The following is a 26,347-nucleotide window of genomic DNA, read 5'->3' on the forward strand; positions in this document are numbered from 1 at the left end:
TTCACGAGATCACTTACTATCAGGTGATCTACTTTATCCCCTCTAGCTATCTTAAAAAAATACTAGTATAGACATTTGAACTTATCAATGTTTGCCGTTGAATAAATGTGAAGCATTTGGTGGTTTTGAAATACCAAAATATTTTTTTTAATTACACTGCGTTCTATTAAAAATTGCACCTTCGACTTAAGACTGGAAACGTTATTCGGGGAGTCTAGAAACATATTTTCTGTATTTCTTATATTACCCACTCAAACAGTATCTTTTTTTGCCTATTACCTTATACATATACAAGAAAATGTCTATAATTATATAAATCCCGATTTGTACAGTTATAATCAACGCAACACATTATTAGAATATAATAGAAGATATCACGTTCGCTTTACCGTGGGAAATGAATTAACAAGTAGACTTCACGTGTTTAAACTAAACTCGTTAATAAAACACAACACCGTGGCGAAGGTTTACAACAAAAATATATTATTTTAAAAATTTTGATGAATCTCATAAAAAAATCATAACAATATAAAATTACAAATTAAGTCATTACAAAAATAGGCATTCATTGTCACGCCTCGTACTTGTAGCATAAGGGCTTTTGAAATTAGAACATAATATTAAAAAATAATTTATAACCATCGGAAAGGAATGTGGAAACAGGCTAACAAAATGTTAATCCTGTCAAAGTTTTACGATACATAAATAAAATACATAGATAAATAAATAGAATAAAATAAACTCTTAATAAAAACTTTGTCAACTTACGCATTTACCTCACAAAGCGTCTGTAATCTACCAAAACTAAAATTTAAATCCAAAAATATATATGTTTATTTATAAACCAAAATGCCTAACTGGAACACTTAGGAAATAGTAACAATATCGTACAAAGTAGTCATTTGCTTTCAACAAATAAAATATCCGTATACTTTTATTATCGAAAATAACATCCATTATTGAAAGCGAACATACTCTATATACACATTATTGATGGAGTATAGCAGACACAATTTCTCGTGAATTATTTTCGATAAATTTACGTCAGGTATACAATAACGAGAACTATTATCGCTAAGGTAACCAACATCCCGCCGAACAGTATGTACTTGTCTTGCGCCACTCTGCGCTCTATTAGCGAAATGGTAGCGTTCGAGAGCCCCAAAGTGTTGGCCAAATCTATTATTCTCCTGTGGGCGCCTTTCAATGTTTCTCTGTTGTACCGCAACGTTTCTAATATACCTGTACCTGGAAGCAAAATGTTATAAAACATTCAGATTTTATTTTTCGATGTACTTTCCTAATAAAGGTCTTAGTAGCACTACATTTTACATTATTGATTAAAAAAGGTTTTCTCTCCGTGTTAGTAAGGTATAAACCTAATCGTTAGACTATTACATTTCTTATGTTATAATCAGCATACAATGAAAACATCTGACAGTATTGACAACAATAAGTTTTATAGTACAAGATCCCTAGTACACTTGTCATCGTTTATTACTATCAAGCTGATTTTTCGTGAGTAGTTTCCTTTTTAATAGACGCCCAAGTTTTTCCTTACAGTAATGTTGGTAAATGGTAGCTTAATAGGGGTAGCAAGGATAAAATATGTTGATTTAACGAATTTTAAAAATTTATTACTAACCGAATTTCTCTTTGTTAGTTATCGAGATAATTATCTAAATAACGTAAAAAAATATTTGTCCTACAAAATATAAGGTTTGGTTAGGGAGTCCCCTCTCTCCAACATATATCATAAACAAGGTCATGAAAAATAATTACTAACCAGCAGATTTTATGTATTGGTTATCTAACATTTGTCCTACAAATTGCGTGGTACGTTATTCCAGTCCTCCAGTTACATAGTTGAAATTCATGAAATTAAAAATAATATTATTTTGTACATTTTGCTATTGGAGCTGAGGCACACTATTATCCTTGCTCACAAACGCATGCGCACAGTATTGTTTACTGTTGACTAGGTATTCCATGCTTGCCCATGCTGGTGTCAATCATAACCACGTAAACTTGTTTTTAGTCAACCTCCTATTTTATTCGTTTTTCGAAAAATAATTTGAATAGTAATCTGTGCTGCAAAATAATAATGGAGTGTTTTTTGTGTAATTTATTATATGAAAACTCTAATTTTCGAGAAAAAAAAAGGAAGAAATAAAAAAACTAATACAGATATGTGGCTTTCTTGTAAGACTTTCTTATCTGCTCGAAAGCATTATAAACACAAATATTGTGATGCTGTATTGCTTGAAAGTTGGAGTGATTAAATAATAGGTTATCATTCCTCTCGTTACAAGGAATTTAGAGTAAAATCGAAATATTTGTCTTATGAAAGGTAAGTCCATTGATTATCATTCTTTTTTAAATAAATAAAAAATAATTTTGTAGGTTCATATTTTTACGTAACTACTTAGAAAAAAAGAAGTAATATTAATCTGGAAGTTTTGCTGTATTCTTTGAATAATAATTATAGAAAGTATATTTTTCATGATTTCTTCAAAAATTTTGTTTATAAGATAAATATATTTGAAAATAGATAAAAAATTATATATTTATAAATATATTTTTCAAAATAGTAATATTTTCCACGTGTTTTCAATTTACTCCATTAACAGTCGGAGAGTTCGGTTATGTTCGGAAATGCTCGATTGTTTTCGAGAATGCCTGTAAATTAAATTATCAATAATTGCCATTCAATATATTTTATAATGCATAGAAAAATAATTTATGTACTTAATTTCTTTATGATATAAATTTATATTCTTATATAACTATATTTTACTAAGAATTAATTTAATGTAAGTTCAATTTTCAATCGTTTCATTTCATTTCATTTTGCATACCCAAAAATTACTAATCTTGTAGGACTAATAAAACATACCTTTTTTTTGTAGGACATTGTTTTATTTGGACGACAAATATATTAACCTATCATGTGATACCATTGTCCTACAGTTACTAATAAAAAAAAGTCCAGCGATATTGACAACTTTTGAGCGTAGGACCAAGATGACATACTACGCAATTTGTAGGACAATGTGAGTAGTAAGCTATGCAAATGTTAGCTAACCAATAAAAAAAAAATAGCTGGTTAGTAATTATTTTTCATAATCTTGTTTATGCTACATGTTGGAGAGAGGGGACTGTAGTAAAAATAATGAAATACTATACGTGAAATGAAAAATACGGATAAATTCAGAGAATGTTTTTTTATCATTGAGCACTTGTTTTACACGAGTTGACATAAGACATCTATGTTTTTAATTTTTAAATTATATTAGAACAAGAGGTTCTACAACATATCCTCCCTTAATAAATTAAAAACATAAAATAACAACATAGTAAAATACAGTTTCTTATAAAACTAATACATAACTATGTATTAACTCATACCCATGCCTTTCATGCATTTGATATGCTTTATTGGACCCAATGGCTTTGTCAACAAATCTGCAGGTAGCTCATCTGTAGGCATATACATTAATTCTACAACCTTGTCGTTAACTTTTTCCCTAACAAAATGAAACTTTACATCAATGTGCTTAGTCCTATTGTGATGGACTGGATTCAATGCAAGTTTTTGCGCACTTTGACTATCAGAGAAAATAACAACATTTGGTGATCTACCAGTTACTTCAGTGACAAAACGTTTTATAAAACAAGCTTCTTTAGTGGCTGAAGTTAAAGCCATGTATTCGGCTTCTGCCGAAGATAAAGCAATAGTAGGCTGCTTCCGTGATTCCCACGATATTGGACCACATGCGAACTCGAAATAAAATCCAGTGTATGAACGTCGATCAACTGGACAATTTGCCCAATCTGCATCTGCATAAGCTTGTAGTTTAAAATCTTCCACTTTCCTATAAGTTATACCAACATCTTTAGTGGAACTTAAATAGCGAAGACACCGCTTAGCAGCACGCCAGTGACTCTGATCGTTGTTTGTATTAAATTGGCTCAAATAGCTTACTGTATAAGCTATATCTGGTCTCGTGTTAACAGCCAAAAACATGAGAGATCCAATTAGAGCTTGATATGAATCATTAGACTCACCTGTACCAGGTTCTAATTTCTTTAATGCAAGTGGTGTTGAAATACCTTTGCAATCTTGCATATCATATTTCTTCAATAACTTTTCTATATATGTTCTTTGAAATATTTTTATAGATTTTTCTTGCGAACATATATTTATTCCCGTAAAGAAATTAATTATACCTAAATCTTTTGTTGTAAAATATGTTCCAAAATCACATTTAAACTTCTCAAACGTCACATTGTCTTTATAAATAACAACAATGTCATCTACATAAACTGCCAGTATTAAACAGTTTTTATTCGAAATCTTTTTGGTAAAAACACAAGGTTCAGAAGGAGTTTGAATAAATCCAATAGCTAACAAAGTTTGTTTTAACTTTGTATTCCAGGCTCTTGGTGCCTGTTTCAGACCATACAAAGATTTTCTTAATAAACAGACTTTATTCTCATCACCTCTACGAACAAAACCTTCAGGTTGTGTCATATATACTTCCTCTTCCAAGTCACCATTTAAAAGGCTGTGTCGACATCCATATGCCGAACTTTGTACCCTTCCTGCACTGCTAAAGCTAGTAGGGTTCGCAGTGATGAGTTGCGTATAACCGGTGAAAAGGTTTCATGGTAATCTACACCTTCTATTTGTGTGAATCCCTTGGCAACTAATCTAGCCTTGTACTTCACTACGTTACCATCAGCATCTCGTTTTAGCTTATAAACCCATTTACATGGAATGCAGGATTTATGACTTGGTTTATTTACCAAAATCCAAGTTTCCTTTTTTAATAAGGAATTATATTCTTCCTTCATTGAAGAGATCCAATTATCTTTATCGTCTCTAGATATTGCATCATGAAACGTTTTCGGATCATCATTCAGAATATCATTGACAAGAGCACTATATGAAAAATAATCTGGAGGCTTACGTTCTCGTTGAGGATATCTTGACTCAGACCCACCATAAGGTTCATCATTAGTACCACTTGATGGCAATGAAGATGAATGATCTAAATCACCTGAGTTGTCATCAATATCATCAACAGCATCCACAAAGTCATTTTGCTCTTCCGGCAACAAAGATGGATTTGCATCAGATGATGAAATCTGCGATAACAAATTAATGACATTGGGATTAAAACTAAGGTTTAAATTATTTTCAGGCATCTCTTTCAGTCCTGTAAAATTATTTTCGAAAAATGTAACATCCCTTGACTTAATTATGCTTCGTGGCGTTTCCACGTTACGGAAATAATAACTTCTTGGATCATCTGAATATCCAACAAAGATGTGTTCCGTTGCTTTCATGTCTAACTTAGTTCTATGACATGACGGTACATGAACTAAACATCTGTTTGCTCCCACACCACATTTCAAATGGTGTTTTACCTTCAATTGCGCGATGAGGAGACCGGTTTTTTAAATAAACACTAGTTTCTACTGCATCCTGCCAATATGCCTTAGAAAGCGAACCATGTGACAGCAAAGCGCGAGCCTTTTCTATAATACTGCGATTACAACGTTCACTAACACCATTTTGCTGAGGGCTATATGGAACCGTTGTTTGGTGTTGGATTCCTTGAGAATCTAAGTAGGCCGCCATCTCTTTATTGACATACTCAGTACCATTCGATTTGTAGTAAAAATAATGAAATACTATACGTGAAATGAAAAATACGGATAAATTCAGAGAATGTTTTTTATCATTGAGCACTTGTTTTACACGAGTTGACATAAGACATCTATGTTTTTAATTTTTAAATTATATTAGAACAAGAGGTTCTACAACAGGGACTCCCTTACCAAACCTTATATTTTGTAGGACAAATATTTTTTCACGCTATTTAGATAATTATCTCGATAATTAACAAAGAAAAATTCGGTTAGTAATATTTTTTTTCAATTCGTCAAATCAACATATTTTATCCTTGCTACCCCTATTAAGCTACCATTTACCAACATTACTGTAAGGAAAAACTTGGGCGTCTAGTCAAAAGGAAGCTACTCACGAAAAATCAGCTTGATAGTAATAAACGATGAAAAATTTACTAGGGAACCTGTACTACTAAGCCAGGAGCCAAAAAAAATATTTAATTCGGTCGCGAATCGCAACATAATTAATAAAACATCGTGTTTTGATACATTTACAGTAGAGAGCATTGAATAATATGCAATTTAGCAAACTGCAGACAGCCTTTCAAGAAATGAACTCAACAGTGCTCCTTAAAAATATCGCTGGCGACGGCACAATAGCTGTAACCCGATTCGTCTGTACAAATGAGAATTGCAGACAATTTTGAATGAGGATGTCGCTCATAAAATTCACAAAGGAGAACTTTGTCCAATCTTACTTTTAACCAATGCTACCAGCATTAAGTAGGTATATAAAGTGATTAAAGTGTAAAGAATGTTCGAACATTGTATCTGGATAACTGTAAATGTATAGAAAAATAAATATGTATTTAAATCCACGGTGCCATACTTTTGATCACCTGTTTCAATAGTGCACTCTCTAGTCTTTACCTTGTAAATTGTAATAAATATGGCCTCGAAATATCCAGCCAGTATCCTAAACAACTAATATTCTAATCGTTGCCATACTTGGCATGTGTAATGAAGGCAACAGCGGCCTAGTTAAGTACCGTTCATTTTAAAACTGCTTTATATTCCAAAGTGTGTCCTAGTAACGATAAAATATATTGAAATATCGAGGTTTATATGATTTGGGTTAATTTATTGCATAGAACATACCTAATACTGCCTAGGTGGCGTAGTTGTATGAGTGCAGTGCTTAGGTTTTGGGTTCGAGCCGAGTCGAGTAAAGTGATATCAAGTAAGAATTTGTGGTCGAATTAGTGATAGATTCGCCTATCACATCATGGGACTAAATAGACAAGGCGAAAAGTAGATGCGCTAGTTGCACAATGCACATGTTTACCTTCGGGGACATAAGGCATAAATATGTGTGTTTTAATACCAAATACTATGACTTACGCTTTTAAATGTATAAATTACGTGAAGGTACTATTATGGCACACAGGAAAATATGTTTGAAGGGAATAGAATTCCTTCTAAAATTGAGCAATATTAATATTTCACCATACACAATGTTACGATTACATGATAAATTATCTTTGTTAATTTTATCATTTCCACCTACCCGCGAACATCACGTAGATGTGAATTGTGCATAATCGTTAATCAGTGAAAGTGAAGTGTCTTGATACTGTGTAATGATCATTCATCAAAATACAACGGTGTTTTATAAAAATATTCTCGTTACACCCAATTTGAAAAAAGTAGACAAGTGTCAAACGTAAGTAATATCAAAACCAGAACTTTTGCACCTGTAAATGTTTCTTTCATGGAGTATCGCTAGACTGATTTAAGCAATGCTGTTATGTTTGTTGTAAACATATCAGTATTCAAGACATAATAATCTTCAACCCTTTTGATAACATTTTACCTACAAAAACTTTGCCTAGCATCCTAAAATTTGCATCCTAATATTTTTCTATAACTATATTTTAACTTTAAATTGTGGAAATCATTCCTAATTATTGTGTTTGGCCCTAACGATTACGTCAAGTCTGGCAATGCGGCCAGTTAAAAAAGGACAGAGCAAACAAAAATTCCTCGCAGATCAATTAGCAGCCAGTACATTTAAACCATGCCACGTTCTCTATGTCCGAGATTAATGTCAAGATATTACTTGAACTAATAATAATAACTACTAAATATATAACTACTACTACTCCTAATATATAACTACTAATAATAACTAATAGTTTAATACTTGAACGGCCTATAACTAAATCCTGACATATAAAATCACGCCAAAAATATTAATCTTTGTAATTAAATTATAGTCGAAATTCAGATTTACGTCCTACACCTAAATTCCTGTTTCCTTTCTATAATATCATCACCACACCTTCACATATAAAACAAATTAATTTCTCAGTGTAAAGGCCATTTAAATTATTGAACTCTAATAATAAATGGCAAAAACAGGGAAAGATGTAAATGTTGCGATGAACTACAAACAGAAACAGCTACAAATAAACAGATGGGCATCCAATCAATGGAAATAGGTCACTATCTGGAGAATTCGCGCGACATTCGGGAAATTGCAAATGAGCCTGCCCTACAAAATTCTTGAAAGCAACAATTCCTTGTTATTTCTAAACATCTAAACTGCGTTAAGTATTTTTTTTCAGTCCAGGGTGTTTGAGAGCATTTTGTAATCATAAAAAAATTATACCTAAAACCGATATTAGCCTTGTATCAAGATAACTATTTTACAGGTTGAAATAAATTAGTTACATAATTACTATCTATGTATATTATATTTATTTGATTTCAAAAACCATGTTCTGTCAAAATATTAAACAAATAAAGAAATAAGACTAACTACTCACAGTAGTTGAAGATAATTTACTAAAAAAAAACACTTTACAACATGCAATTATATCATACAATACGTATGATTATATGATAATACATCAGCACATTATGTAGTTATAGTATCCCACACTAGTAATAAAAATAATTTTAACAAAAAATAAAACCGCCTTCAAAACCACTTAAAACCAAAAAAATATTTCACAAAACAGGTATATATTTGATAACAATTTTAGAGTCGGTGCCTAATTAAAATTGCTAGTTAGCTATATTAGTTGCATAGTCCATTTATGAGGTAAATTTGGTACACAGTACAACTATCGCGCTGTGGTGTAACACCTCTGCCTACCCCTGAAAAGGGGAAAAGGTGTGATGATATATATGTATGTATGTAGGAAGTAAAGTCCACTAAACCCAACACAAAAACACAACTAATGTGTTTCACACGCAGTACGACTATCGCGCTGAAATGTTACGCCTCTGCCTACCCCTGACACGGGGAAAAGGTGTTATGCTATATGTATAAATATGTGAGAAGTACAGTCAACCAAACTCAATGCAAAAACATAACTAAATACGTCACAGGAAAGCTAAATTCGCGATTTCGTTTTCTTGGACGACATAATTATTCTAGTTTTTTTTAATTTTAAAACCAAACTACCGAAGCGATGTTGAAAAAAATTTTATGGGATCAATCTGGACAGAAATTCTTTCGAATAAAAGAAGAATTTTCCAAATCGGTTCATAAATGAGCGAGTTCTGAGGTAAGAAACATACAAAAAAAAAAAAAATATCACGTCGAATCGATAACCTCCTCCTTTTTTTTGAAGTCGGTTAAAAAGTAGCACGACTACCTTGAGTGTAGCGAAACAACTAAACGAAAGGAAAAATATGGAACTTTATTTTTAGAACATACTAGCTTTTGCTCGCGGCTCCTCCCGCGTTATAAAGTTTTTCGGGCTAAAGATTTCCGTTATAAAAGTCACGCTATATATTTTCTATGTTCTTCCCAGGGTCTCAAACTGTCTCCATACCAAATTTCATCTTAATATGTTGAGTAGTTTTTGAGTTTAACACGTTCAGGCAGACAGATGCAGCGGGGGACTTTGTTTTATAATATATTTTTGTAGAACTTTTTAAGAGGAACAATCCCGTCATATCTATCTATCCGACATGGCTATATGGCATCATATGGCTATCCGACACAAAAAGATTTTTTCAGTTCAAACTGGTAGTTCCTGAGATTAGTTGTTACTGTTCCGCTCCTATTGGTCATAGCGTGATGATATATAGCCTATAGCACTCCACGAACAAAGGGCTATCCAACACAGAAATTAACTCAGCAGAGTACAATGAGTAGCTGTAAAACAATGTATCACGCACCGGCGCAATCTACTTAAAATGAAACGTACTTATTTTCGTGAGGGATACTCACACACCATGTACTGGCGCCGTTTTAGTACATGCTATGTATCAGAGATGGCGCTGTATGTGAAAAATTATTTTCCCTGTTTCCTGCTTTTCTCTTGACATTTTTCCTGAATTTTCTTTGCTATAAACCTCACGGAGCCTGAGACCTTTCCAACGAATGCCAAACCGTGGAAATCGGTTCATGCGTTCTGGAGTTATAGCGTCAGGAAGGAAAAGCCGACTTATTTTTATATTATAGATTACCTATATAAATAAAAAATATTAACTATTGCTCGATGGACCGACGACTTGAAAAAGGCGGCGGGTATTGGATGGATGCGGGCTGCTCAAGACCAGGATGGTTGGCGCTCACTTGGGGAGGCTTACGATCAGCAGTGGACGAGACAGGCTGATTGAATATTTCTCGATGTTTAAATATATTCTTTTTCCTATCTTTAATATCACTAAAATAATTTATTAGGTGGTTTTTGATTGTAACACGAAATGTAGGACGACAGAACAGGTAACCTGTTCTGTCGGTCCAAGTATTAGACCTTACACTATAAATAAAAGTACGGGCACAAGCTTCGTTATAGCACAGTGTATATTAAGTGTTTTCAAGGCTACAACTGTGATAAAAAAAAATGTGTTATAATCACACATGACTTATTTCCCATTTAAAAAATCCGTATAAATAAATTAGTTTTAATCATTGACTGAGGCACAGGAAGGCTGTCATCGCATACAGGCGGCGCCAGCGCGCGCCGGCAAACACTCACAACGCGATTATTGCTGATCGCACTGGATTTGTGTTTCAAGTCTAACGAGAAACGAATCGCCAATCTCAATCAAACGTTAAGTTAAACTCGTAGATCTATTCAATGCACCGCCACTCATTAACTGACGTGTTTATCAGTTTGCCTTGATACACTCGCACCTGCTCTGTCCGTTTACGAACATAAATGTTTTGTTTTGGAACATAAGTGAACAGTTGTAAATAAAGTGATTTAAGTCATCGACTCGGTCAAGATGTGGTAAGTACCTATCAGTTTGTTCACATTTACTTTTCAATGCCGTGAACACTGTAAGAAACATTTTCCGATTATATTTTTAAGTTGAATATTCGTGCGCGAATGACTTAAATCAACCTACCTTTCAAACATACCTTCATGTATATGTTGTTAATATAAATAACATCACAAATGGGAACACTTCACTGCTTTATTTTTCCGAGCGTTTTTATTTCATTTTTATAATTGAATAAATTTAGTGTTGGAATAATTTGTGACAGTAGAACATAGAATTATGCACAAGTATGGTGTGCGAGCCGCAAATTACTTCATTATTATGGGTCAGAGTTCTAGAAGTGACGTGATGGCAAGCTCGCGCGCCGATGCAGTGGTGTAATTACTTATAATACCGGATCATAGAGTTTTATAGTCGGTTTCTGTTCACATTGTCCGTTTGACGCAGTTGTATTAGAATAGGTATTGTAGTGTGCGTGCATGCAGTGTCTATTCGTATATATCTTCACACTGATTTGACTATAAATTATTATAATTTTGTGTATGCTACACCTCAAGAATTGTTATCAAATATTTTTTTATAATTAGTATAGTACATGCTTACTCGAGATTCACAACCGATCAGGTTCTGAGGTCAAATATTCAGTTATGAGATCAGATAATAAAAATATGTGCGCGAAATGAATGTCAATCGTTCGGAATTCTAATGTTTGTGTTTACTCGCATTACCCATGACCGGATATGCGCTCGGCCAACCGTAGGGTTCATCAGATGTGCAGTGAGCTTCCACATAGCTTTTTGCGGCTACAATAGTAAATTATGTGTGGTTTAGTTTTCTTTTTTAATATCAGCGGAAATCCAAGTCACAACCCACTTTGGGGATCCCAATAACAGGAAAAACCTATTGGAAATACCCACACAAAGTGTTAACTGACCTAGGAAGTTATTGTCAAAAAAGTAGACATTTGTCGCATGCGACTCACACGTTGTACGCTGACATAAATGTCGATTTTGTGAGAATTATACTCCTGGGAACCGAAACCTCACGCTCCACAACACAAAGACCATTAGACCAAAGTGGTATGATGGTTTGTCACCATATACCTACCTACACAAAAAAATAAATAAAAAAAAGACGCAGCATTCCTCAGACTCATATACTCTTTGAGTTAATAATATAGGTATATTATTATTTTGTATCAAATGTTAAAACAAAGAAAATAAACAAATCATCGTAGCCGGTATACAGAGGGGACACGTCAATAACAGCCGGAGGTCATTTTCAAACATATATTTTGAAGTAAGGGTCATGGTGACGTCAATACTGAGTAAAAAATGTCAATCGGACTGTCGAGTGACCGTCATTTACTCATTAAACGTGTTGGCATTTAAGGATTTCTGAACTGGCAGACATGAATATAATCTTGTGAGTTACTGCAGCCAAAACAATAATTGTGAACAGTGAAAACACATACTAAATCAAACTAGTAGAAACGGGGATGTCTCTTGTTGTATAAAGAATTGTCTAAAAGTTGATTACTAATAATCTTCACCCTTCTAATCTGTCTGTGAATTAAACTAAAAACTTTTCGTAGAAAAAAGAAGATAAAATAAAATGTTATTCTTTAATTATTGTGAAATTGACTTCCTACTTAGCTACACTACTGCGACCTGGAATTGTGGGCTGGTACCCTTAACCTGAATTTAAACGTATAGATGGCTATCCCGAACCTTTTAGCCAGGCTGAAGAAGGTCACAAGTGGGCTGCCAATAACTGTTTCAGAGACAAAATATTGACATGCGATGTGGAGGGAGCGCTATGTAACTAATTTCAGGATTGCTAAAAATATTGGTGACGGCTAATTTATAGTCATCAAGGTTCTTTTAACATTCAGTATAGCATAGAAACCAACACCTTATAAATATTAAAAAGTTTAGCATCTCTAATCGTATTAAAACATAATTTCATAATTCGTATGAATTGAATATGTATATATTTACACATATGCAGCAACATTTTAACATTGCATTAATAAATGAAACCACATACTAGTCTTTGCCTCTGCTAACATTTTGCCAAAAATCGTCCACGAATAACCACTATTTTCACCAAAAATCTCAGTTTTACTTCTCGGGCTTTGTATCATTTTGTAGTCGAGTGCGAATATGGCATATGCGTAAGTGTATTTTTGACTAAAAGTACACTGTTGCCGCTGCGACAAAATCTCCTAAAGTAATATTTGCATTGAAATTAATTTTTATCAATATTTTATTTGTTTGAAAATTGCCCTTTTTTATTTTACATCTACGGTTAGTATATTAAAGTGTTATTTTGAAGAAGATAATGTGTATGTAGTATAATTTAGTAACGCAATGACAAAATGAACCTTCATATAATACAAATGAAACTCCTATTACCTGTGTGTAACATTTCATCTACATTTCGGTGTGAGTTCTGTAAAGAGAGTTGTTCTTGAGACAAGTAGTCCACGTTGATCGCCGTGTGATCGTGACCAAATCGTCTGCTCAGCAGTTGCTCCCTGTCTGCTTGTTCTTGCTCACGTTTCCGCCTTTTATTCTGAGCGTGTATGAGTGATGCCTATTAACAATATGAAAGAAAAATATATAAGTATATCGAATGGAACATAACTTATAGTATAGCCTTCTATTCAAATAGTCCGAAAATGTATGCAAAAACCAGTGGCGAATGGGGAATATTTCAAAAGGAATCCGAGGCAACAATTTTTGCCTCAGTTTATATATGTCGCAGTCAATTTATCGAAAAACAAGAATCAAGACAGCGGATTATTCTTAATTCTAAATCAACAATCGTTAACACACGTACCTATTATGTGTATGTAATTTAAACATTCATAGAATCAGAATAATACGTAGATAGTAATTATCTTTTATTAACCACAAATATAAGTATTGATCTTCTTATAAAAACAACAAAAATTACCATACCTACCTATAAATTCATTTTCAAATCATAATTTTGTAAACGTAATTTCACTAAAGAAATAATTATCTTATTCTTCAAACAAGCTAACAGTTTATGTGTACTCGCCTACATAAATAACTTATAATATTATCAATTTAAATAATGAACAAACATTATTCGTTAAGTTTTATTTGTATCGTCGCCATTATAAATTCAGTAGAATATAATAATTATTTCCTTCTAATAAACTTTAATAATTCCTTGTGTCTGAAATTATTTCTTATTCTTGACTATTTAAATTCTCTGTGTAATCACAAACTAATAATAAGTATATGTACGTAAACGAAAACTGTAAACTAATCACAAACAATAATTGCTTCCATAATACAGTTAATTTATGATTTCTAATTAATTAATCAAAGCTGCTTAACAAAATATCAGTCAATAAATAAAATATTATATGTATGTGAAAATTCACAAACGCCGTAAATTAATACCATAATAAATTATGGCGTTTGATTGACCTAAAGTACAACAATACACAATCGGTGGATGTGAAGCATACTCGGGTTCCCTGCGACTATATCTTCCGAACGTTTCCGACGAACATTGCGATAGTGCTCAACAGTCTAAGAAAGTGCTGCCATCTGTCTAAAACATCCTAAAACAAGAAGCCGCTAGCCTATGGCGCCACAATTTCATATTGGTGACGGAATTTCTAGTAGAAAAAATATAAGGTGCGCCATCTAATGTTACTTTACATAACTAAACAATATCGCTAATGTTAACAAACAGGAATATGACCGATAGATGTCATTACTAAGTTAACATTAATGTACCTAATTAGGAAACCACAGTATTATTATTATTATTCATAGCCTAGTATTTTATAAATTTATAAACTACTTAATAAATATATTGTTTAGTTACCTCCAAAACAAAAGAGAACAAGTAGGAATTGGATTTTCTAGACGCTTTGCTAGTGGTAAACACACACATAAGTATATCTAAAAACATGGCTCTTTTATGCTTACTAATCTTGTCAGTAGTTAATACAACAGTTATTTATCTATATATAACTCATAAGCATTCAATCTTTTATTTTGGCAGAAAGGAAAATCATGCAACCTACATCCTTCATATATTGTCTAATAATTTTATATTTGGAACATGTGTTTATGTTTAAGGAAAACCTTATACACTAGAAATAATAAAATCACTCAAAATGTACTATGCATTACTGACTTTCCAAAAGTAATTCAAAGGGTATAAGCTTATATAGAATAATTAACAGTAAGAGTTAGAATCAGTGCCATGCTTCTAGAGTTTATCACCTGCAAACTTATATATTTGACAAATTTTACCTCTTTATATGATATTAAAAAGCCAATATACATGGTGGATCTTTGAAACGAGCCAGTAAGGGCAGCTACCTTAACCATTTCATTTTCACAAATTATGGGCAGTCTCCTAAAAAAGTTTTCATATAGCTACAGCAGTTAAGGTGGCTACTCTTGCTACCCTATCACAAAATCCTCCCTGTATAATATTAATACAATATTAAGTTAAATACTTGGCCATATTATATTCTAGTACTCCTGATGACTTTTTCAAAATGTTCATTTTAGGGTATAAGACTACTTCTGTTATTACCTGAATGTGTTTGTTATCATATTTAAGCTGATCCACCCTCATTTTAGCCATTGGCCTTTGGTTGATTGGGGTTTTGAATACAAAAATATCCAACTTCTCACAGTTTCTGAAAATATAATTTTTTTTCTATGAATTCTATTTGTGTATTAGTTTTTATATATTTTACTAAGTAATAAACTTGAAAATGGCTCCGTATGGTGAAATTCGCATAATAAAACGTGTACTACATAATGAAACACTGAAATCTAAGTAATAATCTTAAATTTAATGTGGGCATCTACGTAAACTATGTTATATTATAAACAGCTTAGTTAAAATTGATTATAACTTACGCATTAACAACGTTAATTGTTGCTTGAATGGCATTTTCAATTTCTTGGTAATTTGTTGGGTCTCTCTCTAGTTTATGAAAGAGCTCTGAGGTTTCTTGTATTAATTGATTAGTTTGGTGATATAGAGTTTCCATTTTTATACTTATTTAGAACAGAAATCTATTAAAATGTTGTTTGATTGCAGTTAATGTTTAACTTCATTATAAATTTAATATTTTCAATACTGAAATTACCGTATGATGTGTCAACTGTCAACGAACAGTCAACTTGTCGTTCGTCAGTTGTCACAACTCACAACTAGTGTTGAACGAAAAGCTGTTAATTTAACGTTACTTCTCCGATAACTATAACTAATATAACTGGTTTAAGTAGGTATGTGTCTAATATTTTTTTTATAAATAAAAAGGAAACATTTCGTAAAATTAAAGTTTATTTTTATGCACTTAATTGTTCAAATTAACTTTTAATATAATTTTGCTATTTCGTCAATTGGATTCAGCATGTATAAGTATTCCAAACGTATAAGCCGGCCTTTTTTATTACGATATCCTTATGACTTTCTAAAAACGAAAGGTAATAACTTTAAATTTTGCGTCGGCCGCATGAACCGTTGTATAACAAATTAAACTGTGTGTAGAATATATATTGCTCGCCTCCATATGATGCGACGCCAGCTGTGTTTCTCTGTAAAATACTCATTATTCGCATGAAATGAAATCAAAAAATAATATTTTGAACTGAGAATTGTAAGGGACCAAATTATCCTAACGGATTTTAGAGACTTAATTAAGGCGTAGTAAGTATCAAGGCGTTTAAAAATTTAATAACCTACAAGGCGACCGTTCGACCACTTTAGGTTTTTCAATTAATTGGACCAACACCCACTTAATCGAAACATTTTTTTTATTTGTCTTTATATTCTGTATAAGTTTTCACAGTCCTTATTATAGAGGTTGAGCGTTCTATGATATGCAATATGTAACGTTACGTTTTATTGGTTTAATTATCTATAGCGCTGTCTGCAATCAGCTACTTTTGAATTTACATACTAGTGGTTTACGCTCTTATTAGCTCAGCCCACTATAATCTCTAACCAGTGATCTCGTATTATTTGCCTGTAACTAGTTATAAAAATAGTCAATCTCTAGAATAACGCAAGCCACCATTTAGTTATGCTAAAATAGCGTTTTTTTAAAACTATAATACATAACGACTACCTCTACATATTGTAATTGTCTTTGGTAATGTGTATGTGTGGTGGTGACTGATGGATTCTTGGTGATATTTATTAATTTTGTGAAATACAGTGTAAAATAAAAGCAACAATAAGTTCTTACTTAAAAAGCACAATTGATTATCAAATATGGGCGACGCTTGCCAAGCTTGTCTAACGCGGGTGCCGCATGCCACCCTAATAGCTACTATTATGTGCTGTTTGGGCGTGGGTGTGTTTTGTGGCACCATGTACCGAGGCTCTGCGTTATCAATACTGATGTTTGATGAGGTATTCCACTTCCGACTTATATGGATCGAAGCTCTACAGATGATCTTCATCGTTGGCAGCGCTTGTATGGCTGCCCTCGGCTTTATGTTATTGTGTTTGGGATGTTTGACTACAGGTGCCACTAGACAAAAAGTATACAGAGCTTGGAGGGCTAGAGTCGGTGGAAGGATATCTTGTGCTGTATTTATGATCATCACATACATCTTAACTTTCGTTTGGATTTTATTACTAGGATTCCTAGTAATAACAACATTCTTATTTACGATATTCTGGAAATTGTGCCTGAAACCCGATACCAATTGTATAGATTTCACTCAGTTTGATTTTATGTTTCCTTCGAGTGTACGACAAGAAGATATGAAAATATGCGGCGAACACAAGATAAAGTTATTCTGTAAAGACTGTGTTGAGAAAGCAGAAATCATGTTCATTCTCGCAATGGTGGCTTGTATACTGGTTATATTGAGTTTGGTGCACTACTTGATGTGTTTGTCAGCTAATTATGCGCACATCAGAGACCACGAGAAATTCCAAGAGCTTCAAGAGCTGCAGTATTTGACAAACCCAGATTTGCATGCCTCTAAGGATCGCTTCTAGTATATGGCCCGTGCGCCATTGCTGCGCTCTCTAGAGGCCTCCACAAAAATGTGACATGGCTAATGAGATGTCATAACTGACCAAACATGATGTTCATTGACTAATTAATTACAAAAGACTGACTCAGTGAAGAGTGACTAAATCCCACAATTAGCTATAAGTGTTCTTTACCTTATATTCTCTACATATCAACTTATTTCACAATATTACCTTTACTTTATTTTAGTGATCTCTGTCCATATTTTAACATTCCTTTAATATTACCATTGTTAATACAAATAGAATTTAACTATGTATTTTAGGTGCTTATTATAATATTTGGCAATTTTATTGATGCAGCTTGTATAACTAGCATAGTATTCTATAACTTAAGATATTAAATAAATTATTATTTTTATAATTTACAACTGTGACAGCGCATTGTGTTGTTCATTTTTAAAATGAATTGATTTTGCATGTTTCGGATTAGGTTTAATCATCACCAATCAATTATTATACAAATTTAGTACAATTTAATACATTGTCGCAAACAATCAAAGTGTTAGCAAATTAATATAAGAAATGTGTAGTTTTAACAGAAAATTACAGACTGAATTTTGTACTGCTTTTATTGTTTAAATACATTTTATAGATGGTTTTCTAATAACTATAATTTATTCTTTGGCACTTTTATAACCATTTAATAATACTTCAGTTTGTTGTGCAGTATTCTGCATTTGTTCCTCTAAAACCTGTCTTCACAAATGTTACATTAAAAATAAATATTCAAATTTTATATAAAATATAAAATTTTTCTTTTTATTTAAGTTTATAATGTACCTGTTATTAGATGATATACTTAGGAAGGGCAGACTGACAAAAGTTGTGCTTGTACTACATATTCAGGAATTTTAAGATACATCTTCGAAATCTTTTATTCAAGCCAAACTTTGTTTGCTACTGGCTTTGCCTATTTTATCATCCACACGAAATAACATTGTGTTCTAATTCAATTAAATAATGGTTATAAAAATACATAAAAATGTACCTACTGAATTGCACCCTGTTTTTTGGTAAATGGGCTGATGTCCATATATCAATGCAAATTTTGGAAAACTGTAATTATTAATTAGATAAGAATTTTATAATAAATGTTCGTTTATAAATACTTGTTTTTATCCATACATTTACCAGTTTTAGCAAGTGGCCAAACATACACTCTGGCCTATTTGGTATTTTATTTTTATGAGGTATCATCAGGATATAAATAATGGAAAAAATAAGACACCTTCCTGTGTCATGCGGTTCAAATGTCACCAACAATTACGGTGTACGTCTTTATTAATCCATTTAACGTAGTACCTACCTACCTATATGGTATAAGTAAGGACTCATAGTATGTACTTCTTAATCGTAGTCAATTATATTGTTTAATGGGTTGAATTATTCGTTGTAGATAACTTATATAACCACTATTGCCAGATGTATGGGTTAAATACACTGTAAACGCTTCTGCAGCAGTTTACACATTTGTTTTTTGTTCTGGCTCTTCAGATTACCACTGTACAATTGCGTCCGTCTAAACTAGCCGTAGGGAGACTAAAGTCAAATGAAAGGTGGACCAACCAAGTTATATATCTGGCAAGTGGTTAGAGATAGAGAAGGTTCTAAGGGAGAAAACGATAGCTTAGCTTAGCTAGGTGCTATTAAGATCTAAAACATATACATTATTATTAATAGCCCATTTGCACCTCAGCTTTATAATTACGACCATCCTTATTGACAATTAGTGACAACACAAAAGAAAAATACATGCTTATCCAGTGTGATTTATTATCTACTGCAGTTTCCTCCATATGCGTAATTCATTTATAAATAAATAAAAAATGTAAACCATCATCAAGCTTACATTAAACAATTTCAGTACAATAATAAAGACTAAATATTTGTATAGAAAGTATAAGCAAGTCTTCTGGCAAAGGGGCCAATAGTTTATTTGATATTCCATAAATTATTGCTATATCACGTAATTCCGCAAGTAAGTACTTTGTTTAAAATTAAGGTATACTTACGGTATAGCATATCACTATAAGTTGTTATAGAGGTAAGATAACTGTAACTGCCAGTTTTTCATATCGTCTTATAGGTCAAGTGGTACCTACTAGTACATGTACCTGTACTTAGACTGTGAAGCTTGATGTCCTGGATTCTTGGGGTAAGAGCTTTAACTTTTCAATAAATTGAAAACAGTCGAAGTAAAGATAATATATTGCAGAAATGTATATAATATACCTTAAGTATACAGTGTAAATTTCAAATAGATATAAGGCGCCAAAAACACTGCGATTAGCGTGCCGTTTTGTCCTAACAAAACGGCCCTTTCTCCTAAGAAAGGGCCTTAAGTAAGGGGCGTTCATAGAGACCTATCTAGGTTCTAGAGCCTAAGCTCAAGATGATTGTTCAGTGGATCATTAATAGTCTATCCCGTGTCCCTAATGTGCAAGGTGAGCGGGACGTGTTTAGATTCTTTACGTCTTGATTATGGTCTTATTTGAGGAAAATAGCTTAAAATTGATTTTAAGACTGAAGGTTGTTAAATCGTTCATTCGTATGCTGCCTACGAAATGTATGTATTTTTTCCCTATTACCTTCAGATTTAGGTCCGTGTGAAATGGATTCTATAAGATCCATTTTACAACTCTTCAAGTAGGAAGGTTAATCATGCGACAACAAATGTTTGTACATAAATACCTATTGATGGTAGTTAGGTGTCTATCAACATCGTTAACATAAGAAAGCAGTGTTAGGTCAGCGTACTTACATAGATATCTATTAATGTAATTATATATTAAGTAGGTATATACTATAAATGTAGCCTATTCATACAATATTTGTTGGAGATATCTTTTCTCTCTGTCTATTTGTATTAATTATAAAGCTTACGCCATTTTTAAGGATAGCTTGCTAAATAAAAAACAGTAAAAAGCCTTAATAATTCACATATAATTTAGGAACTACTAAAGAAAAAGTGGTGTCCGCATTGCGAGCCCAAGTGAGAACACAAAGGAACGTTCAACGATGTTGCTACTTCAAGCTACCGAGCCATTGACCTTTAATATTTTTGCATTTTAAATAGTAATAACCTGCCTACTGAGATGTGCTGGATCTTTATAGTATGAGTTAGGCTTAATTACACAAACCTAATAGATAATTAATCGGCCAAACTGCTATAGAGAATTAGCGTTTACAAAGCCAAGAAAGCCATAAAATCCATACAACCCTTAAGCCTTTAAACTAGTAGTCTGATTTACTATATTTGAAATTTTAGTGGCAAGTTCCTATGCGGAATAATAATGAATAAACGCAAACCTACTTGTCTCTTCTCTAATAAGTACCTAAGTGGGTGATAGCTGGTACCGATAATGGTCATCAGAACTAAATTTTCCTAGTGGATTTGTCTGTGTGAAAAAAATCTCGGCTTTAATCGTAAAATTTTCGTAAATCTAAGAAAACTCAGTGGCTTTAAATGTCTATATACCAACCCCCCCCCTCCCCCCAAGGCAATTCTTGTGTGCTTGGTCTCCACACGAAATGCATGCCCATGCATGGGGGCAAACATAAGGGTTCGCAATCATTTCCCCTCCCTCTTCCAACCAACTATCCTGAGAGGGTACCTTCTCCTTCCTCTTCTCTTCCTTCACTCTATCCCCTCTCTTCTTCCTCCTGGTTAGCTGTGGGTCGCCAGTGTACCGTCCGCTGGCACCCTCGGTGATAACGGTAGGGCCCACTAAATCTACCTAGGGACTACCGTGGTTGCTAAGCCGCGGGATCGCCTGTACCGCATTAGCAGGGTACTCCCGGTGATAACAACGGCAACTCTACAAAAAAAAATACTTATATTCACGATTGTTGTATTTATATAAAAATAACCTATTGCATTCCACAACTTTAAAAGCTGGTGAAATCACTACGTACCTACCATAAATTTCCTATCGCAATCTTTGCGCGAGAGGCCGCAAAATGGGCAAGCCAGGAATACTTTATTATAATACTTTAACTAAAATATAGGGTCTGTAAAATTAGAGCTTGTAGGGGTAACTTAACATCTAATAACTTTTTAACAGTAAAATCAGTGAGTCTTAGGAAAATCATTATTTAAGAGTGTGGTGAATTTCTATTTCTAAGATATTCTATTATTTTAAGTCGATGTTTAAACACGGAGCAGTTCCAGCACATTTAAAGTGCGATCTCTACCTGCGAAGAAATTCCAATCTGCATCCATTTTAAGAATGGAGAAGCGGCGATAGCCTAGTTGGGTGTGGTACGGACTGCCAAGACGAATGTCCGCAGGTTCAAGTCCCAAGGGCACACACCTCTGACATTTCTAAAAAATCATGTGTGTATTCTTTGTGACTTTATAGTTAGTTCGCTTTAACGGTAAAGGAAAACATCGTGAAGAAACCTGCACATCTGAGAAGTTCTCTATAGGAATTTCAAAGGTGTGTGAAGTCTACCAATCCGCAATATGCCAGCGTGGTGAACTAAGGCCTAATCCCTCTCAGTAATAGAGGAGGCCCGTGCTCAGCAGTGGGCAACTATATAATACAGGGCTGATATTATTATTATTGTTATTGTCAATTTGAAGGAGTTTGGGGAGGGATAAATACGGATTTCTTAATAGTTTCTTTGTATGCAAATCTAAGTCTGGATATAAAGTACTTACTAATTTATTAGTGTCTTTGTTTACCTCTGCAATAGACAAAAGGTCACAAGTTTATTCTGTTAAATATTGTTTGAGGTGACCTCGTTTTAATGAATTTTCAATGTCTTCTTTGTATTTTTCTGTACCTAAATCATTTGAACTTTGCCCTACACATACTAACCATATTATTGTTCTCAGCTTGGTAATGAGTAAAATAATAATTAAGTTGTAGGATTTCCTTTTGTATACGAATGGGTTAAAATCGAGAAATTTATTCACATATTGTTCATACGGTGCGTATGGACGTTTTAGTGGTTTGTGACCTTCAATTGAGGTCTGTCGCGGTTTGTTTTATTCCTTGCCATTTTTTTAAACATGACACTAAGTTTTTTTTAGTCTGTTATACAACCACACCGGACATTTGGGCGAGCAGTTTAGGCGCTCGCAATCCTGGAGAATTAAGCGACCATACCGAGGACAATCCACTAACGGGTTACGGACCTCTGCTCAGGACGATCACAGGGAGAGGGTTAGACATCAACTATTATGTATGCGCGTAGTTGTAGCGAACCAATATTCTAACCATGACCGTTAGGCAAACATGATGACTATTAAAACAACTGTAGTTTATGATAAAGATCCATAAATACATCTTTCTTTCTTTCTTTCTTTCTTTCATAATAAAAGCACCACATGGATTTATATCCGTGTTGTGCTTTTATTATATATATGGACTAGCTTTTGCTCGCGGCTCCGCCCGCGTTATAAAGTTATTCAGGCTAAAGTTTTCCGTTATAAAAATAGTAGTTTCCCGGGAGCCTATGTTCTTCCCAGGGTCTCAAACTGTCTCCATACCAAATTTCATCTTAATACGTTAGGTAGTTTTTGAGTTTAACACGTTAAGGCAGACGGATGCAGCGGGGGACTTTGTTATATTATTTAGAACTTTTTAAGTGAAACAATCCCGTCATACATCATTGTTGCATAACTTTAACCGTCTACGCAGCGCAGGCAACGGAAGCTCTCAAAACTCATAATTTTCCCCGTTTTTGCAACATGTTTCATTACTGCTCCGCTCCTATTGGTCATAGCATGATGATATATAGCCTATAGCACTCCAGGAACAAAGGGCTATCCAACACAAAAAGATTTTTTCAGTTCAAACCGGTAGTTCCTGAGATTAGCCATTACTGCTCCGCTCCTATTGGTCATAGCGTGATGATATATAGCTTATAGCGGTCCATAAATAAAGGGCTATCCAACACAAAACGAATTTTTCAGTTGAAACCGGTAGTTCCTGAGATTAGCCATTACTGCTCCGCTCCTATTGGTCATAGCGTTAAGATATATAACTATGAGCACTCCACAAACAAAGGACTATTCAACACAAAAAATATTTTTTCAGTTCGAATCGGTAGTTCCTGAGATTAGCCATTACTGCTCCGCTCCTATTGAATATAGCGTGATAATATATAGCCTATAGCTCTCCACGAACAAAGGGCTATCCAACGCAAAAATAATTTTTCAGTTTGGACCGGTAGTTCCTGAGATTAGCCATTACTGCTCCGCTCCTATTGGTCATAGCGTGATGATATATAGCATATAGCGGTCCACAAATAAAGGGCTATCCAACACAAAACGAATTTTTCAGTTGAAACCGGTAGTTCCTGAGATTAGCCATTACTGCTCCGCTCCTATTGGGTCTATAGCGTGATGATATATAGCCTATAGCACTCCACGAATAAAGGGCTATCCAACGCAAAAAGAATTTTTCAGTTTGGACCGGTAGTTCCTGAGATTAGCCATTACTGCCCCGCTCCTATTGGGTATAGCGTGATGATATATAGCCTATAGCACTCCACGAACAAAGGGCTATCCAACGCAAAAGAATTTTTCAGTTTGGACCGGTAGTTCCTGAGATTAGCCATTACTGCCCCGCTCCTATTGGGTATAGCGTGATGATATATAGCCTATAGCACTCCACGAACAAAGGGCTATCCAACGCAAAAAGAATTTTTCAGTTTGGACCGGTAGTTCCTGAGATTAGCGCGTTCAAACAAACAAACAAACAAACAAACTCTTCAGCTTTATATAATAGTATAGATATGGAAAGATGCTTCCTTATGGAAGCAATCCAGTAATTTTAATTAAAATTCTTGGAAAATCATTTAATGATTTTAAATCGAGCCTCTTCCTCATATTGACGAAAAAACAACATCAAGTACCCTTTGCGAACTCTTAATAATTGTACCTACAACCATGAATGTTGAGTTATCGCAATGTCACTTGAATGCATGCAGAGTAAATCTGAAATACCAGTTTAGGATAATAACCATTATAGAATGATTTCTTATGTTTACGCGAATGTTAGACATTGAAATTAAACTAATTTTGGGATTCTATCGCGATTTTTTATATTTTAGTTTTCTCCCGACGTTTCGAAGACTTTGCAGCCTTCATGGTCACGGGGGGAACTGAGGTGTTATTCATCCGTAAAGTCAAAGTTAGAATATCTACTTACATTTTACAATTTTTTTTATTTTTTTTCGGAAGGTCCACCAACATCTAAAATTAAAAAAAAATGTAGGTAGATATTGTAGCTTTGACTTTACGGATGAACAACACCTTAGTCCCCCCCGTGGCCATGAAGGCTGCAAAGTCTTCGAAACGTCGGGAGAAAACTAAAATATAAAATACCGCGATATATTCCGACAATTAGTTTAATTTCAAAACCATTGTAGAAAATTATTTATATGTCATAGTAACGTACCAATCAGGGTTTTGTATAATTCAATGTTGTGGTTAAGTTTGAGTAATGTTACCTATATTATCCAACTTTGCTCTTCTGAATTTGTTTCCATCTACGTACCTTGTTGCCCTTTAACTTCTAAAATCAAGATACTTTACTATTTTATGTAGGTATAACTTCAGTGGTTTCAAGTTAGGTATATGTGACTGTACGTACAAATAAATACGTAAGGTCAGGGGGGGCAAGTGCGCCGAAGGGTAAGTGCACCTGCCCTAAAAAATCTAAAACTATTGATAATGATTTCTTATGTTTACGCGAATGTAAGACTTCGTAGAGCGTCGGTGTTTCACGTCAGCTATATGTTCTTTTATGCGGGTCCCTATATTTCTTTTTGTTTGTCCTATATAAGAGAGGCCACAGTTGCAGTCTATCTTGTATACACCCGGTTCTTGCAAAGGTAGATGGCACTTGACAGGTGGTAAAAATTGGCTAATTTTCTTAGGCGGCCTGAAATAGGTTTTTATTGAAGCACGCTTCAGGATGTAGCCAATCTTGTCGGTGACTCCTCTCACATATGGTAGTGCAACCGGAACAAAAAGTCAAAGTCTTCGAAACGTCGGGAGAAAATAATAATATAAAAAACCGCGATAAAATCCGTTAAATAGTTTTTAGTTTTATTTCAATGTAAAACTATTGATGTTATACAATTACTGCAATCTTATGTCTATGCTACTAACTGAAATATAGTTCCACTAAAAAACATAAATGGCTCTGTTCATTTTAATACGATTTATTCGCCATTTTATTTTAAGTGTCATTTAGACCTGTAAACAGAGATGACCCCGTGAAAGATAACATGCAATATTTCAAGATATATAACATATTTATGTAAACCAGTAAGGTGAATACATATTTTAAATCTTTTATTTTTACTTCCTGCCTGAATTTTATTTATATATACTAAAATAAAGGATTTTTTAGCAATGAGACTAAATGTACCTCAA

General features: G+C 33.7%; 3 protein-coding genes across 3 annotated transcripts in view; 2 read left to right on the top strand and 1 right to left on the bottom strand.

The window, feature by feature from the left end:
• Window positions 1-460: 460 nt before the first annotated feature.
• Window positions 461-16,083, bottom strand: LOC115448988 (probable Golgi SNAP receptor complex member 2). The gene is made up of 4 exons (XM_030176637.2): window positions 15,813-16,083; window positions 15,481-15,586; window positions 13,302-13,482; window positions 461-1,248 (listed from the first exon to the last, which is right to left on the bottom strand). Exons 1-4 carry the CDS (start codon window positions 15,944-15,946, stop codon window positions 1,040-1,042), a joined length of 630 nt encoding a protein of 209 aa, XP_030032497.1. The 5' UTR covers window positions 15,947-16,083; the 3' UTR covers window positions 461-1,039.
• Window positions 10,732-26,347, top strand: part of LOC115448981 (multiple C2 and transmembrane domain-containing protein) — a 51,859-nt gene continuing 36,243 nt past the window's right edge. The window contains exon 1 of the mRNA XM_030176624.2: window positions 10,732-10,892. Within this exon, the coding sequence (XP_030032484.1) occupies window positions 10,888-10,892 (5 nt within the window). The 5' untranslated portion in view covers window positions 10,732-10,887. The remainder of the gene's footprint in view (window positions 10,893-26,347) is intronic.
• On the top strand, window positions 17,034-19,058 carry LOC115448985 (neuronal membrane glycoprotein M6-b). Its single transcript, XM_030176630.2, has one exon. The coding sequence runs from the start codon at window positions 17,176-17,178 to the stop codon at window positions 17,911-17,913; it is 738 nt and encodes a 245-aa protein (XP_030032490.1). The 5' UTR covers window positions 17,034-17,175; the 3' UTR covers window positions 17,914-19,058.

This window comes from Manduca sexta, chromosome 28 (genome assembly GCF_014839805.1).
Source record: "Manduca sexta isolate Smith_Timp_Sample1 chromosome 28, JHU_Msex_v1.0, whole genome shotgun sequence".
In the NCBI taxonomy this organism is placed as follows: domain Eukaryota; kingdom Metazoa; phylum Arthropoda; class Insecta; order Lepidoptera; family Sphingidae; genus Manduca; species Manduca sexta.

What these genes read in the sequence shown, in the direction of transcription:
- LOC115448988 (XM_030176637.2), bottom strand. Translation starts at nt 15,946, where the DNA reads ATGGAAACTCTATATCACCAAACTAATCAATTAATACAAGAAACCTCA. An exon ending in ACAATTAACGTTGTTAATGC is followed by an intron (nt 15,587 to 15,812) that starts GTAAGTTATAAT and finishes TTATATTTTCAG; the next exon opens with AAACTGTGAGAAGTTGGATA. An exon ending in AGATGAAATGTTACACACAG is followed by an intron (nt 1,249 to 13,301) that starts GTAATAGGAGTT and finishes TTTTGCTTCCAG; the next exon opens with GTACAGGTATATTAGAAACG.
- LOC115448985 (XM_030176630.2), top strand. Translation starts at nt 17,176, where the DNA reads ATGGGCGACGCTTGCCAAGCTTGTCTAACGCGGGTGCCGCATGCCACC.